Source organism: Podarcis raffonei, chromosome 5 (genome assembly GCF_027172205.1).
Source record: "Podarcis raffonei isolate rPodRaf1 chromosome 5, rPodRaf1.pri, whole genome shotgun sequence".
Classification (NCBI taxonomy): Eukaryota; Metazoa; Chordata; class Lepidosauria; order Squamata; family Lacertidae; genus Podarcis; species Podarcis raffonei.
The window spans coordinates 62,935,373-62,951,679 of NC_070606.1; the positions used below are offsets into that span (position 1 = coordinate 62,935,373).

A 16,307-nucleotide genomic window follows, 5' to 3' on the forward strand; every position below is an offset into this window, starting at 1 on the left:
TGGATTTACACTAATAAGTAAAGGTTAGAACACTGAAGTAGATAACGGCAGATCCCATTTGGTCCACACAAAAATCACAAATATTTAACTAATTATGTTTTAATAGGACATAGTAAACCTCAAAATTAAACACAGAATTCAGGAGTTTGGGCTGGCAAAAAAAAGAGACGAGAATACTAAAGAGCATTTTCCACCATTTACTCTCATTATCAAAAATATTTTTCAACTCTTCTTGCAAAACAGAAACAAAAAAAGTACATACGGAACACGTACATCACATCCTTCTTTCTATGGCTTTAACCCCCCCCCCAAACACACACACCCTGCCCTACCCACAGAAAAGACAGGGGGGAAACAAACCAAAAAGCCAACAAAAACGCTATTTGACCACATTCACATAAAATGACACCATGGTACACTACAGAACAAAAAGGAGGCATCATCCAATTGGTGTCCAAAACCTTTTGCTTACTTTTCAGACCTAGTAACCATCATTGTACATGCTTTGTGCCAAATCCAAAGTGTCTAATGTCATAATTCCCTGGCAATGTCACTTAATGAACAACTAGATGGCAAATGTAAAGGAGTTTTAGAAATTCTGGCATCACTTCTCTTCAAACAGGTTATTGAACTATTGTCCTTAAAATAGCAGGGTAATCTTTTCCATTCTAGTCAGCCCATAGATACGCAAACTGAAGAACTTACATGCTAGACCAGAGGCAGCCAACATGGTGACCTTCAGGTGATGTAGATCACAACTCCCATCAGCCCCAGCCAGCATGGTCAATGGTCAGGAATGATGGGAGTTGCAATCTAACATCGGGATGCTACCACACTGGCTAACCCTGTTCTAGGCACACATCTCAACAATAGGAGGATTGATACAAAGTGGTATATTTTCAACTTTACGGTTTGCTGTTTCTTTCATGGTATAATTGGAAATAAGCTAAAGACAAAAGCTTGTGTGTGGAGCAGAAGGTAGAACAGCTCCGATGGGCTCCAAGATTAACTTGCAACATCCACCACACCAATTCCATGCTTGGCACATCCCTGCTGTTCCAAACTTGGGTACACAGCAGCATGTTAGTCACTTTCAACCAATGCCCTGCTGTGTCTCTTCTTGGTGCATCCAGCTGGTGTCTAATCCCATCCAGGACTCCACCCAGATAGGAGCAGATTTATGCCAGCAAAGCTGGGGGAAACAGGCACTAGGCTCTTGAAGTAGTAGCTGCATGGGAGAATCTCAGCAGAATGCCAATGCCCTCACAGTGTCATCATGCTGCTATTATTCCAAGCATGTTTGTGTGAAGCGGGAGGAGGTATGCTCTTGCCAACAGCTAGAAACTAACATATACAATGATGTCTCAGTAATTTTGGCATGAGAATTAAATTGCTTTTATTTTGTAGCTAACTAGCACATTCCAAAATATACATTACCTATTTCATAATGAACTCCACAATAATATCTTGAAGATTAGCGTTTACAGTATGACACATAATGCAAAAGACTAGTGACATCAATCTGCAAATTCTTCCAAAAATAATAATAAAATAATAATAATAATAATGTCTTCAAAGTCTGCTTCATGACAATGGAACTTCTATTACTATTTCTGAAATATTACTCTAGAGAAAAAGAAACATATATTTGAGAATCTTGAGTGTTCAAATCTGACAGGAGGGCCCAGTTTCATAGTTTTCTTTGCTTCAGGACAACATACACTAGATGGAAAATTAAAATGACTTCAATTTTTGAACAAGTTTAAAGTGCTCAATTACTAATCTCCCTATCCACAATAACGTGGTATGAGAAGACTGGCTGTGACATTTTTACTACAACTGCAGCATGAGCTTGACGCCGATTTCCTGCGACACTGACTCTAAACATGGGTACATAATAAATTACCACAACTGTGATGGACTGACTAGAAACCATTGCTGTATATTCAATCAATCTCTGATTAAGCACAAAGCATGAACTGGTACAAGGTCAATATTTGCCCAAAAGTAATTGTGTATTATAAATCATTTACATTAGCATTTGATCTGAAACTATGAGGTGCTGTAAGAACTAAAGACAGTTTCAGGGTAACTCCGCAATTACCGTCAAACTATTTCCCAGACACTAACACACAACATAGCAATGAAAAACACTTGATACAAGTGATCTATATGCAGGAGCTCCGGCAAGTTAAACAGAACCATAGCTGCCCTCAAAATTATAGCAGTCCCCCTACCAAAGGCAGGAGAGAAAGATCAAAAAGAAAAAAATTGACTCAGCAGTCATATCTCATGTCTATAGCTTCGTCCAAGTTCTTATCATCGTTTGTACTGGCAGCTAAAAACGTTGCTACTGGTGACCCTGTCATATTAATTACACTGGTACTTGTGCTGGCATTGCGCACGGCAATGCTTGTCACATTAATGCCCAAGGTGAGCCTAGTCTGCTCCAAGGCCTTTTCTGGCACTGCAAATGCCTCCAGTTTCTTCTCCCCATTAGCCATATATGAATTTTGGCAGCCACGGCATATGCAGTCTAAGCAAGCTTTACGGTTCGAGTAACAAGGACAGCGTTGGCCACGACATGTAAGAACACTTGGATTTTGGGTGGCTCGACCACATTTGCACCCTTTCTTTTCCTGTGGCTTTTTGTACACCGTTTTTGTTAGACCACCTGGCACATGACTGCCAGCTCTTGATTTTTTCAGCATTCCTGTTTTGGATTTCGGGTGGGGTTTCTTGGCGGTGTGGTCTAGAGTCTTTTTCATGCCTTTATTTGCTAAGAGTACAGTTTTGCCTATTTTAGGAGCGGTGCCTCCATTTGGTACAGCTGCTACAGGCTGCAAAGACATCTTTGTATCCTGTTTCACTGTTACCGGGGCTGAGGCTCCCAACGTTGGGCCACGAAGGATGCTGGAAATGGGAAGAGGCTGAACCTTTTCACTGTCACTTTCAGAACGCGATCGCTTTCTATTTAATTTTACCGCCTTCGGTGTCACAGCTGTACATGAAATCCCATAAGGTGAAGCACCCATTGACATGAACATGCTATGGCTAGGAGGCGGAGAGCAAAGCTGCAAAAAAGGGCCGTTGGATATATTGGTTTCCAAGCTATGTTGAAGATTAGGACCACAGACCTCTGTGTTGGAGTCCAAGCTCCGTAGCACTTCCTCAACACTAAGTAGAAGAGAATCACCAGGTTTGGTGGTGTCTTTGCTGAAACTGCAGGTATCACTGCTTGCCACACACAAGTTACTAGGAGAAACAGCATCACAGATAGGCTGAAGACTGCTGGAAATAGCTTCAGTTTTTACATACTGTCCAGGCTGAAGATTGCTAGAAATATCGTCACTTTTTAAGCACTGGCCAGGCTGAAGATTGCTAGAATTATCGTCAGTTTCTATGCACAGTGCAGGGCTACATACATCAACTGTATTTGCTTGTTCAGGAGAAGGAATATTTGCTCCAATTTTATCTACTGACAGCCCATTGCAATTGGGCAACCCATTAACAGTGGAGCCTTTCACATCAGACTCCTGTGTACTTTCAGGAACAGAAGAACGGCATGCTGGAGGCTCATTAGCATGCTCTGAGGTTGAAGGTGATGGGGAATGTGTGATACACAATGCAACGGCTTCATCAGATGTTTCTTCTGTGTCTTCATGGAGTGCAGCGCCATCTTTAAGCAAAGGCAATAGATCTGGAGAAGTCTCAGCAGCTTTTTTAATATCCCGTGCTAGTGGTGTTTGTGTAATGTACTCACATAGTTTTTTATAGCAATTCACTAGAATGCTTAACTGTTTATTTTCTTCAAACTGCTCATAGTCCTTGCACCAACTACACGATGGTTTCATCATCATCTTCTGGCCCTTACAGGTTTTGCATACATAATGCTGGCATGTGGAATTGGTGGGTGCAATTGGATCTTGCAGCAGATCTCCTAAAATAAAAATAAAAAAGTATTTTAAAAACTCAGATATGTCACCAAACAAATATTCTCACTCTCAGTGCTCCACCATATTCACTTGGCTTTGTTACAATTAAAGCAAAGCCCAGGAGATTCTATACTTCTGCAATCATTGACAAATATTTCCTCATATTACAGAATTCTTGCAACCATCAGCAAATGACTGATCAAATCCCGCTCCTCCCATGTGTTCTTTGGTAGTTGCACCAAACCAGTGCTTACTAGAGTGGTATAAGCCCTTGAAAAATGCCCTGCACTTTTTTGGGCAAGGCATAGTAAATTCTTTGGCAAAAATTAAGTAAATTCAGCAAGGTGGCGCAACTCTTTTAATATACTTATACCTTGGCAGCAGAAATGTATTGCCCCTGCTGGAGAACTGAAAGTTTTTTGAATTAAGAATTTCACTGACTTTCACCAATCCTATTTTCAAATGGGAAAGGAAAAAACCCAACATTGAGTCACAAGTAAGAAAAGAAGAACAGAGGGCTACTTCCCACATTTGTTTTGTCAACAGAGATTAACAATTGGGTGAAAAAACCATGTATTCCTTAATGTTCAAAAGGTGGCAAATTAGTGGGGTGGTTTACATATGTTTTTTAAATTACTTTTTTCAAACATAAATTATAAAAATAACACAAAGAACACAAGGTCTGTCCATCATCACTTCCACATCTTCCTTCACTCAATCACTACCTTGCAGCTCAAAAACCAGGAGACAGTAAGAAAGAGATTACCGCACACATCTGAAAAGCTATCGGATGTATCGGCTTTTCAATACTTTCAACATGTCAACCAAAAGATACCTGTACCTGCTATTTAATACTTTAGCTATAGTTGTGATATAAAGCTGAAACGTTCTCATAAATTCTTCACGTGAAGCTTTGCTATTTGCTACGCTTACCCCATGAGTGCAGTCCCACCAGGCAAGGCTGCTCTAGCTGATGAGAGTTCCAATAGGTCCACAACAAGGAGACAGATAGTTGGAAGGGGCAGAAATCACACAAACAGTGAAGGATGAATTGTTACTCTTTCTCCACTTAGTGGCTAAGTTCCACAGTTCGTCTCTCTTTTAACCATATCATAGGGATATGTAGCAAGCAGCTAAGAAGAGAGGAAAAAGGCAGAGGAGAGGAGAGGACAGACAGAAAGAGCCAGTAGTATCTACCTTCAAAAAGAAATTACCATCCCCTCTAATGTTGCTCTCTGCCTCTTGGCAGGGAATCCTTCAGAATACTCTACAAAAAGAGCTCACATGTGACAAGTATAATGTGTAGCTAGGCAATTAATGTTAAACAAACAGTAAGAAATAGCAGTCATCTGAGCAAAATGATAAAAGATGCTTGAAAATGGTCTGTGTGTATCATATAGTGTGTGTTCACACACACACACACACACACACACACACACACACACACACACAGAGATAGATATACAGAACTTGATGGTGCAAGTCAAAGGACCTAAAACCCTTCCTCAGAAAATACAACAGAGGCAATTACCTATTCTGTATTAAAGAAAGGAAGGAAAATAAACATAAATGAAACTGCAAGTTATTAAAATGAGAAGAGCTTGACATAAAAGAAGCAGCAGGCTAAGAAAAATTGCATGTATGCGCACAAAAATCAATTAGAGACAATTCAGTCTCCTGCTGCATCCTCCCTCCTGTGCACACAGTTTGAACATGTGCATTTCTGCACATAGGAACAGACGATCATCCACTATGTTATTAATTTAAGGGAAAACAGTACATTTACTAAATGCCAACCGTAAGTTGAGCAATATAATTTTTAAAGAAAGCCAGCTTATTAGCAGCTTGCAATGCCTGAGCACAATCTCCATCCCAGTTTACTACATTTATAAAAGTATAACCACCACAAAAGTAGTAGAGATTTTGTGAACAAAGATACAGATAAGCTCTATACATAACTTTTCTAAGAGCATAAATGAGCCGGAAGCAATCTTAGACAATACTACTATTAATGACTCACGGAATTACAAACAACAAAACCCTGCTAATTGAGAGTTGAAATTTTAATGAAGGCAAATCAACTCTCAACTTAACACACTTAAGGGCAACCTGTGGACCACAGGTTACCATCATGAATCTTCTTCTGCTGTTATTTAACCGAATTTGCTGCTCCGCAGCCAATACAACCTTCAAATCTGCTGTGATGCCAATGATCACCCCAACCAACTATCCACTGATTTTAACTGCCCACTGCCTTTATTTGATCCAGCACTATTTCCTGCTGCCAACCAGAGTGCATGTGGTAGAGTGTCTACATCAGGGTAGTCCAATTTTTCATACCAAGTCAGTTGCAAGCGTACTTTGACACAGAACCCGCAGGCTGTGCACGGGGGTGAGAGAGGCAAAAAATGTACACACAGACAGACAGACACCCCGGGCCCTCATTGCTGCCTTCCCTTAGCCAGCTAAGCAAGGCTTTGGGAAGGAGACTCAAGGCTCTGTGGCAGGGTCCTAGAACCCCATACCTCCTTCCCAAAGCTCAGAAAGTGAAAACTAAGCTTTGGGAAGGAGGCAGGTGTACTCTAGGACCCTGTCTGAGTCCTCACACCTTCCCAAAGCCCAGTGCCTCTTTACCTAGCTTCGGAAAGGCAGTGGGGAGTCTTTCCTGGGGGTGGGGTTGTCAAATGTTGTTGATGACTGCCAATAAAAGGCTTTGAGGGTCACATGAGGCCCTCAGGCCATGAGATAGACCACCCTGGTCTACATGGTGGTCTACCAAACACACTCTATGGTCAGACATTACAGCTGACTCAAGATCCCAACAGTTATTGAGGACAAACTAGGGAGCTATGCCGTATTGTAGTTCCCCAGTGGGTGCTTGCAGTGGGTGCTGTCCCATCATGCATCCCACCAAGATAATATGGTTTAGGAACATGTGCAGAGGAGGGTGACCAAGATGAACAAGCCTTATGAGGAACAGATGAGAGAGTTGGGTACATTTAGCCTGGAAAAGAGGAGGTTGAGAGGGGATATGATAGCCATCTTCAAATAACTAAAGTGCTGTCACATGAAGGATGGAGCAAATGCCCACAAGAGGTGGATATAGTGTTGGATCAATCCATCAACCTCTGATGGATGATTTAGAAGGAATAGGGTCCAGCATCACTTTTGCTGCGTGTGTGTGCCTGTATTTATACTCAGCAGAGTTACATCTCAATGCAGCTCCTTCCTTGGGTTGAAGGGGTTGAAGGTACACACAGTAGGCAATAAACACTCATGGATGCCATAAAGATTCAGTCAAGTGTAGAAGTTTATTTGACAGGCATAAAAGCATATTGGTAGCAAATATATATAGACATTCACCACTGCTGTGGTCAAGGCATGCTTAGAGTCCAACAAGAGTCCAAGACTCACTCTCTGTGTTTCTCTCACCACAAGACACAAGCAAGAGACTCACAGCAAGTTACAAGTTACACAGAACCATAGTTATCAGTACTTGCTGTCATACTGCGCAAGTCCAAAGAACAATTCCCACAAAAAATACCCTTGCATCAAAACAAACTCAGCCTTCTGCTGCTTCTTGAAATGACTTACCGTATCTGTTTCTGGAACAAATGATTCTCCCTCTCTCTCTCTCTCACACACACACACACACACACAGAATATCCAACATATGGGTGCCCCTTCCTTGGAGTTTTTAAAGCAGAGGTTGGCTGATCATCTGCCAGATATGATTTAGTTATGTATGACTGCACTAGATGACCTTCAGAGTCCCTTCCAACTCTACAATTCTATGATTCTATGTCACAACATCAATTAGCCAGCTTCAAAGGAAAGAAACATGAGTGCACACTAACTGTGCTCCCAGTTCTTTATTTTCTGCCTTTGAAGCCCGGCTTGAACTCAAGCCAGGTTGCAAAGGAAGATGCCTTTGTAAGCATGGACTGGCTACAATGGGATGTTCAATTAGAAACTTTTTTTTCCAGTTGATTTCTGCAAAGTTGCTGCCTCTGCCAATTACTGCTTATAGCTGCAGCCTCCCTCAGTGTACTTTAAGACTCCTGATTGTCCCCTTGTCTTTACTTTCCCCATACCTGCTGTCAGTTAGGCGTGGTTTTCAGGAAATGGCCTCACAAGCCAATAGCACCCCTGCTAGGTCTAATCTGGCTACCAGGTTGGAGGTTCCCCATCACTGACCTAAAAGCAGACTGAAGGAATGATGTGCTAAATTGTTCACTGTACAATGATGTGCTAAACTGTACACTGTATCAAAGTTAAGTTGGAACTTTAATAAAAAGCTGAAAGCATATAAATCAAGTGAGGACACCAGACTCTTTCTGGCCCAAAACATACATTTCTCAGGGCCTTCCTCAGAGGAAACTGTGAGCATAGCAGCATTCCACTCAAAGAGGAGAAAGGGATTTGAGACTGCCATTACTATGATCTGAGCACTTATACGTACTGAGGAGCTGACTTGCGAGAGAATTCCTAAAAAGGGTAGCAGGAGGGGAACTAATGGAAAGTGAGGAAGTGAGAGAAATGGAGCTGGCAACTGTTAAGGAAAAGCAGTCTTAAAATCGGTAGTAAGATTCAGTGCAGGACAATCACATTTAGTATCAAGCATCTCCTAAAAATATATTATATAGTTTTCTATGCAGATTCTAATTCTGGTTGTAAAAATGATCCTTATTCTGGTTATAAAATTTGAGTCCTGAATAAGAGCATTTTATAAAGTTGAGACTGGAAAAAGTCAAGTTGGAAAAAATGTGAGAGCCGCAAGCCTAGCAGACAGGGAAAGTGAAGATCTAGGAGTAAAGGTAGGCACCCTTCAGACTTGCCTTATCAACTTTGATTTTTTACTAGAATCCTAAGAGCCACCAATTGGATCCATTTGCAAAAGATATATACTTAGAACGAAAATATTCTGAGTTCAAGTTCGTTTTGAGTACCAAAACTGAATTCAGCTCACAATCCTATGCAATAATTGATTCTAATTACCCCACCACTCAATTTTTCTTCATTTCAGCAGTATAATTTTGGGGGTCATTTTGCTGTTGCCATTGTTAAATGACGGAGTCAGAAATCCTTACCAATCTACTGTGTCATCCAAATATTTTACAGTAGATCTGGATTTACCTTCTGCCTACTCTGGCAGTACAGAAATCACCCTCTCAATTGCTGCTCAAGGGACTATTTTGTTTTGAAGCCTTCAGCAGACACTGACCACCCATGCAATAAAAGATGGATTTTCCTCTAAAACTACAGGAGCTTGTATTTTTTAAACAAATACAATATTGATGGAAAATATTGCACCATATCTTACATCACATGAAACAAAAGGAAAGCTACCTATTATGCATGCAATCCCCCTAATTGCTCATACAGTATTGTTTTCTTTTAGCTTGAAGTTTTACAGATTCCAGGCTTTGTTAAAAACTGATACCAATGTGAGAACATCGACTTCCTCAAACACCACTTTAAAACTTCTCTAGAGCACTAAACTTTCCTCCATTTGCCCCATTTGATTGAAACAGACCCACCAGTAAACCTCCTTGTGCAGGATAATGTGACATTATGAAGTTATAGCCCTGCTGCAACTAACACAATGGGTTTTGCAGCATGATTGAACTGTCATGTTTGCGTAGCCATGTATTGTAACAATGTAACAATTGATGCTACATCACCACAAAATTGTCACTGTTGCAACTATGACACTGAAAGGTTAATAAGCAAGGGAATAGCAGTCACTAGGTTAATTAGGATCCTCCCCACCGTCTGAGGTCACATTTCCACTCACAGGAAACGAAAAGGTGTCATATCTACTACATTCAATGAACAGCCCTTGACACAAATCTGACACTGCCCTCCTCTCACACATTGCAGCACAGGATTCCAACCAGTTCATTTAGCAACCACAACACAGAACCAGCAGTATATGAGGTGCATGAGATCTGGGGATCAAGATGCCCAACATGTGCCTACATCACTCTGCCCTTGCACATATAATATGCAGTAGATTAAGTGTTATGGTGCAGCTCCACATAGACCATATTACTCTAAATCCTAGAATATATTTTAGGCAATTGTCTCTAATCTTCCATTCTGTGTAAAAGTTTTTTCCCAGTCACCAATTGAACCAAACTCTCAAGAACAAAATAAGTACACCACCAGTTTTTTTAAAGACATCACAGATCAACCATGTATTCACTTAGAAACAAAGCTATGTTCATATGCTGCAAATCAGGCAACTGACACACTGGTCCTGTTCACATGTCACAATAAACAGTTAAATCATGGCTTATTGTGAAGGGTAAGCTAAGAACAAACCTTAGCTTTTAGTTGCGGCTTATTTGGAGAGACACAAACCATGAATTCTTGTTCACATGTAATGTTAATCTAAGCCTTGTGGTTTGTTTCTGCAGCAGGGTTTCCATTGTTGCATTGGATTCCTCTGTTGTGCAACACTGTATACAGCCTCATAATTCCAAATATAAAATATTGCCCTTTGAGTGCTAAACAAATAAGTTCTCTCCCCTACAGGAAGACATACAGTTGTACCAAATGACAAACAAAACTGTTCATTTCACAGAGAGCACATTCTTTGATTCTGTTTTATTAAAATTTATATCCTGCTTAATCAATGTGTGTTTCTGTAACAATAATAGCATTTGAAATTTGGTTCTAACATGCCATCCATTCCATTCACCTTACATTTTAAACTGCATCCAAATCTCCATGACATACCATGCATCCTAGGCAGAGACCTATGCATTAGCACTTCCTGAACCCGTGTTTGAGGTGATGATTTGCAGAAGAGTCATTATTTCATCTTGGACTTTGTTCAGTACCAGGTTAACTATCATAAAAATATTGTTTGTGTATGAACAGTCATTGTAAACTAGGGAAGAGCTGGTATTCAACACATTTTTTTACCAATCAGTCCCAAGCAGAGGGTCTTCTCTGTAGTGGTGCCCTCCCTTTGGAACACCGTCCCATCAGATGTCAAGGAGATAAATAACTATGGAAATTTTAGAAGACACCCAAAAGCAGCCCTGTATTGGGAGGTTTTTAAGATTTGATGTTTTACTATGTTTTTTATGTGTTAGAAGCCACCCCCAGTGGCTGAGGCAACCCAGTAAGATGGGTGAGGTTTAAATATAATATTATTATTATTAAGCAATTATGGCTACGCTATCATACAAATTATCAGTTCTTCCAGTTCTAAGAATTATGTCTAATTTAATTTCATTAATAAAAATCAATGTATTTCTATTTACTACCAGAATGTCCAGCTCCAACACAAATACCTTTCCTTACTAGTGTTTCCAACTTAATTACTTTGAAACCATCTGGAACAAAAGGGAAAATGTGTTAACAGACTTGAAAAAGGAGATACCTGGGAACTTTCTTATTGGCAGCAGGCCCAGTCCCAGTGGCCACTCACTTGGGGTCCCTTCCAACTCTACAACTCTATGATTCTAGGAGAACCAAAACACCTCAAATTGTTATTCTTATGTCCAATGGCAAAGGTAAGGTCAGGACCCTCCAGTCTATGGGCCAAATGTGGTCCCTCGGTCCCATCTATCAGGTCATCAATCCTGACCTTTGCCACTGGCATGGACTAGAAGGAATAACATGGCATAAAAACATGGAAGCTATGTTTAACATAGTGAGCATTACTGCAAGTATATAGCAGTTAAAACTGCCCTTTTAAAGCAACCACAATAAAAGGAGACCACATAGGATTTCAACCAACAGCGAAAAGCACGATCCAGGTAAACTTGATCCTGTCAGCAACATCAAACAGAATGTTCATACTGATTCCAAAATTGAAGCATTTAAAGTTTAGCAATCCTACAGTAGATAGGGAATAAAATTTACTTTCAGAAAAGACCACGGAGCATTTGGTGTACAATGGAAAAAGTAATTTTCTAAAATCAAATTCAAGCCAGCTGTTTCTGCATCAAGCAATGGAGTAACAGAATCTCAGTAAATCAAAACACACCATGTATTAACGACTAAACAACAACAACATTCCAGTCAGGGGTGGAGCTACCTGCCCTAGCACAGGGAGTGGCGCGGGGACAGAGCTAGCCAGCCCATGGAGGCAGGGCTAGCCGCCTAGCCGCCCGCCGCCCCGCGCAGAGAGCGTGGGAGGGGCACCACTAACCACCCGCCGGGATAGTGGGGGTGGCGCTGCTAGCTGCCCACGCAGCGAGCATGGAGGGATGGCATGGCGATGTCACCCACCCTCACGGCTGACACCCGGTGCGTACCACACACCCCGCACCTGCCTTCCTTCGCCAGTGATTCCAGTCAGGGTTATTGCTAACCTACATTGGTCTGAGTCTTGTGCTTTTACAGTCATACCTCGGGTTGAAGTTGCTTCAGGTTGAGCGTTTTCGGGTTGCGCTCCGCGGCGACCCAGAAGTAACGGAACACGTTACTTCCGGGTTTCGCCGCCTGCTCAGACGCTCAAAATGACGACACGCGCATGCGCAGAAGCGGTGAATCGCAACCTGCGCACGCACAGACACGGGTTGCATTCACTTCAGGATATGAACGGGGCTCTGGAACGGATCCCATTCACATCCAGAGGTACCACTGTATATTCGTTTCCAGTAGGTTTGTGCCAGCAAGAGCACCTGAACCCACAGAAATAACAAACTGGATGTCTAGAAGGGTTTTTCTTGCTCTCAGATCAATTTCTCTTTGCTCTCTGGCATCTACCAAAAGTTTAAACATGCCCCTCCCCCTCCCATCTCATTGGTCACTCTCCCTTCCCTTCTCAAGCTATCCACAAAATGATGGAACAGTGAACTGTGGTGGATGTGCCATCGTGGCACAAAAATAAGGCTCCATTGCAAGAGTCATTGTGATTTTTACAAGATATGCCCTTTGGAGAACTAGAGAGCTCAATTGGTTAGAGAATGATGCCAAGGTTGCAGGTTCAAGCCCCATATGAGACTACTGCATATTCCTGCATTGCAGGGGATTAGACTAGATGATCCTCAGGGTCCCTTCCAACTCCACGATTCTGTATTCCACGCAACACTGATTCTATGATTCTATGTTGGCATCTGTCTGTCTCAAAAGACAATGGAGTGTGACTCCAGGGATGACGTCAAACCGCTGCATTATTAGCAGTGAAGTGACCTCCCCAGGCGCAAGCCTGGGCAGTGTGTATGGAGGTCCTGGGCTGCCCAGACGACAAGACCCCCATCTAGGCCTCACTGATGTGGTCCAAAGAAAAGAAAAGCAATAAGTTTGGCACCAGCTCGGCTGCAGGAGTTGCCAGAAGGAGGCATACAAAACACCATCCAACTGTCTTATTAGAGACTCCACTCTGGATTTGTGCATTGTTTACTTCTTAGCCTTTTCTTCTCCCAAAGATATCCCTATGAAACATCATTAAATTACAGCCGATATTGGTTTCTACTGATTGCACTGTAAAAACCAACTATCTAGTGCTTGCCAGAGCTACCATGGGACATGGATTTGTTCTGAATATCTCCATTTTGTACCATGGTGGCAGTGACAAGCCTTGGATCTGTGTAGGCCCTTCTTCATGTGCCTCCACCACGAGCGGTCTGGAGGGTGGCAGCACAAGAATGGGCCTTTTTCCGGTGGTTCCCTGCTTGTGGAATGCTCTCCCCAGTGAGGTTCACCTGGTATACCTTCATTATAGACCTTTAGGCACCAGGCAAAAACATTCCTCTTTAACCAGGCCTTTGACTGATTGACATCCAATGTGTTGGGGGGGTATTCTTTTTTGTTTTTATTTTGATTATGTATTTTGTGTTCTTACATTGTGATTTTATCTTGTGAACTGCTCTGAGACCTGCAGGTATATATACAAATAATAATAATAATAATAATAATAATAATAATAATAATAATATAGATCAGTCCAAGGAGACATATATCATCTAACATTTGATGGTGTCCTAGGGGAAGTTCCATGTAAAAATAATGAAAATACAAGAGGATCTGTTTTTAATCCAATTTCCATGTTTTCTCTTTTTCCATGCCCCACAGCAGCTATTTTGAGACTAGTGCCCACAAAATTCTCTCAGGATTCCATATACCCACAAGTCCAAAGGGTTTAGGATCACTGACCCATGTGCTAGATTTGTCAGATTTTTCACCAATGTATCAGTTGTGTCAAATGCCAGCCCTATCACAAGGTTGAATCAGTTACCTCAGGTACAAAGAGTTCCATGGACATAATGAAAAGGACAGGTATTTAACCATATAGGGTGAAATCCAACATAGCATTATGGCAATCATTCTGCCAGTGCAATTATTTCTGCTCGTGCAACAAAATGTTCTTCCCCCCTCTCCTCCCACCACACAACCCTGAAACCTGCTCTAGGTGTTCCAACCCTCTGGAGCAAAAGGGGGGGAGGCAGGGATTGCCACAACACAAGCATAAATCCTTGCACTGACAGGACAGGTTAGTAGAAAATCACCCATATTATTCCCCTTTCACAACAGAGTTTAAACACAGAACTTATGTTAAACTTTGTTTAATTCAATGTAAACCAATGGCTTTAATAGAATGCTTGATCATAGCAATAAGAAATGGATGTGTCGACTAAGTTTTGGGAATGACAAGTTATGCACTGCAGAGGACTAGGAACTACCTGAATTCTCTGCCTGAGATGCCATGGTGCCTCGAGTCAGCTCCATTCACTTATTCACTGGAGATGAACTTCAGAAGTTATGTTTTATTTTAAATTAATACCTTCAACGTAATTGATAATTCTTTTTTTTTAAAGGAATATGTGAATGAAGAGCTAAGGACCTGACACAGTCTAAAATTTGTTCCCTCTTGCAAAAAGCAATCTCACAAACTCTGTTCTAAATGGTAGCAGTTAAAATATTTAACCTATTTCTACTAATTTTAAGATGCAATGACCAGAAGTTATCAGTACATTAATAAAGAGTGATTACAGAATATGTTACAATGTCCCTATGCAATTTAAGACTGTTTACATTTTTTGAAGTCTGTACTCCTATGCTCAACCTTACAATGCAGGTTGTTCAATACTCTGGTTAGAGTGTTTCTTCACGCGAACATCTGTTATCCAACTACCAAAACAAACTGAACACCATCAGTACAGGGATGACCTTACCCCTTCCTCCCAGTATACAACATTTTCCCTCAAGCTCTACTGCCTTGTTCACCAACTCAGCGAACATTATATATATATATATCACTTCAAATGTGTTGCTACACAAAGCAAACACACTTTACATATTTAGCTTCCCAAATGCACTACTGCCAAAACTTTTAACTTCACAGAGTAACAGACCGACTATACACATATGCAAAACATTCTCATCCTCAGTCTAAACTTATGCCACACTAAAAGTGTTCGCCTGATATCTTATGCACGCCTACTTGGGAGTACAGGACCATAATAAAGCTTACTTTCAAGTAAGCATACACAGTTGGTCTTTAAGGTGTTAGGAAAAAAAGTTTGCCCTAACAAATCAACATAGGCTATTCCGCTTGAGCGAACAGGCGAAGTATGGAAACCCATTAGGAAGAGTTATAAAAAGATCAAAGTTTTCAGAAGCCCATCTCGTCCACGGAGCGGCAAAGGAGGGACATGTGACTCGGGTTCTTGTTGTTGTCTGTGTCCCCCTCCTTCCCGGGGTGTCCCTGTCAGTGACAGCATTTACTCAAGGAGCCGGCAAGCCCATTTCCCGGTCAGTTTCAAGGAGGCTGGGCGGCGGGGGGAGCGCGGAGAGGGGTCTTTCACAACTCTCGGGCGGGAAGAGCGAGTCGCCCTGCGGGGCGCGCGCGCCTCTCGGCTGCCAAGCGAGGTTTACCCGAAAAGGCGGCGGAGGCTTTGCTCCCTGCCCATTTCCAAGTGGGTGTAGCGAGTGAGGCGAGCCCGAGCCAAAGGGACGGACGGAGGGAGGGAAAAGGAGGGTGCCGGCTCGCCCGCGGCCCAGAACAATAGAAAGCGCCTCACTCACCGCACACACAGCAAGAGAGCGACTGCCGGAAGTAGGGCAGCAGCTTGCCGATCTCGGCCAGGCACTGCGGGTCCTCTCCGGGGCCGTAGTTGAGCACCAGGCGACTGGCGGAGATGTACAGGGCTGTAGCATTCACCGGGTTCATCGCAGACGCTGAGGCCGACGGCTCCGGGCTGAGAAGAAAGCGCGGCTCCGCGCCCGGGCAGGGCAGGCAGGCCGAGGGGCGGCTGCGCTCCTAGCCCCGCATCGAAGCGCCCTCACAGCCAGGGCCGGAGCCGGGGCCTGCTGCTGCTCCTCCTCCGCCGCCGCCTCCCCGCCGCCACCTCCCCCGCCGCAGCTCCTCTTCGCGCCGAGCGGCGGCGGCCCAGGCGGCTACTCCAG

The 16,307-nt window shown here is 42.6% G+C and overlaps 1 protein-coding gene across 1 annotated transcript; it reads right to left on the minus strand.

Moving 5' to 3' along the window:
• Window positions 1-83: 83 nt before the first annotated feature.
• MSL2 (MSL complex subunit 2) lies at window positions 84-16,212 on the minus strand. The gene is made up of 2 exons (XM_053389743.1): window positions 15,927-16,212; window positions 84-3,940 (listed from the first exon to the last, which is right to left on the minus strand). Exons 1-2 carry the CDS (start codon window positions 16,069-16,071, stop codon window positions 2,277-2,279), a joined length of 1,809 nt encoding a protein of 602 aa, XP_053245718.1. The 5' UTR covers window positions 16,072-16,212; the 3' UTR covers window positions 84-2,276.
• Window positions 16,213-16,307: the final 95 nt, after the last annotated feature.

What these genes read in the sequence shown, in the direction of transcription:
- MSL2 (XM_053389743.1), bottom strand. Translation starts at nt 16,071, where the DNA reads ATGAACCCGGTGAATGCTACAGCCCTGTACATCTCCGCCAGTCGCCTG. An exon ending in GCTCTCTTGCTGTGTGTGCG is followed by an intron (nt 3,941 to 15,926) that starts GTGAGTGAGGCG and finishes TTTTTATTTTAG; the next exon opens with GAGATCTGCTGCAAGATCCA.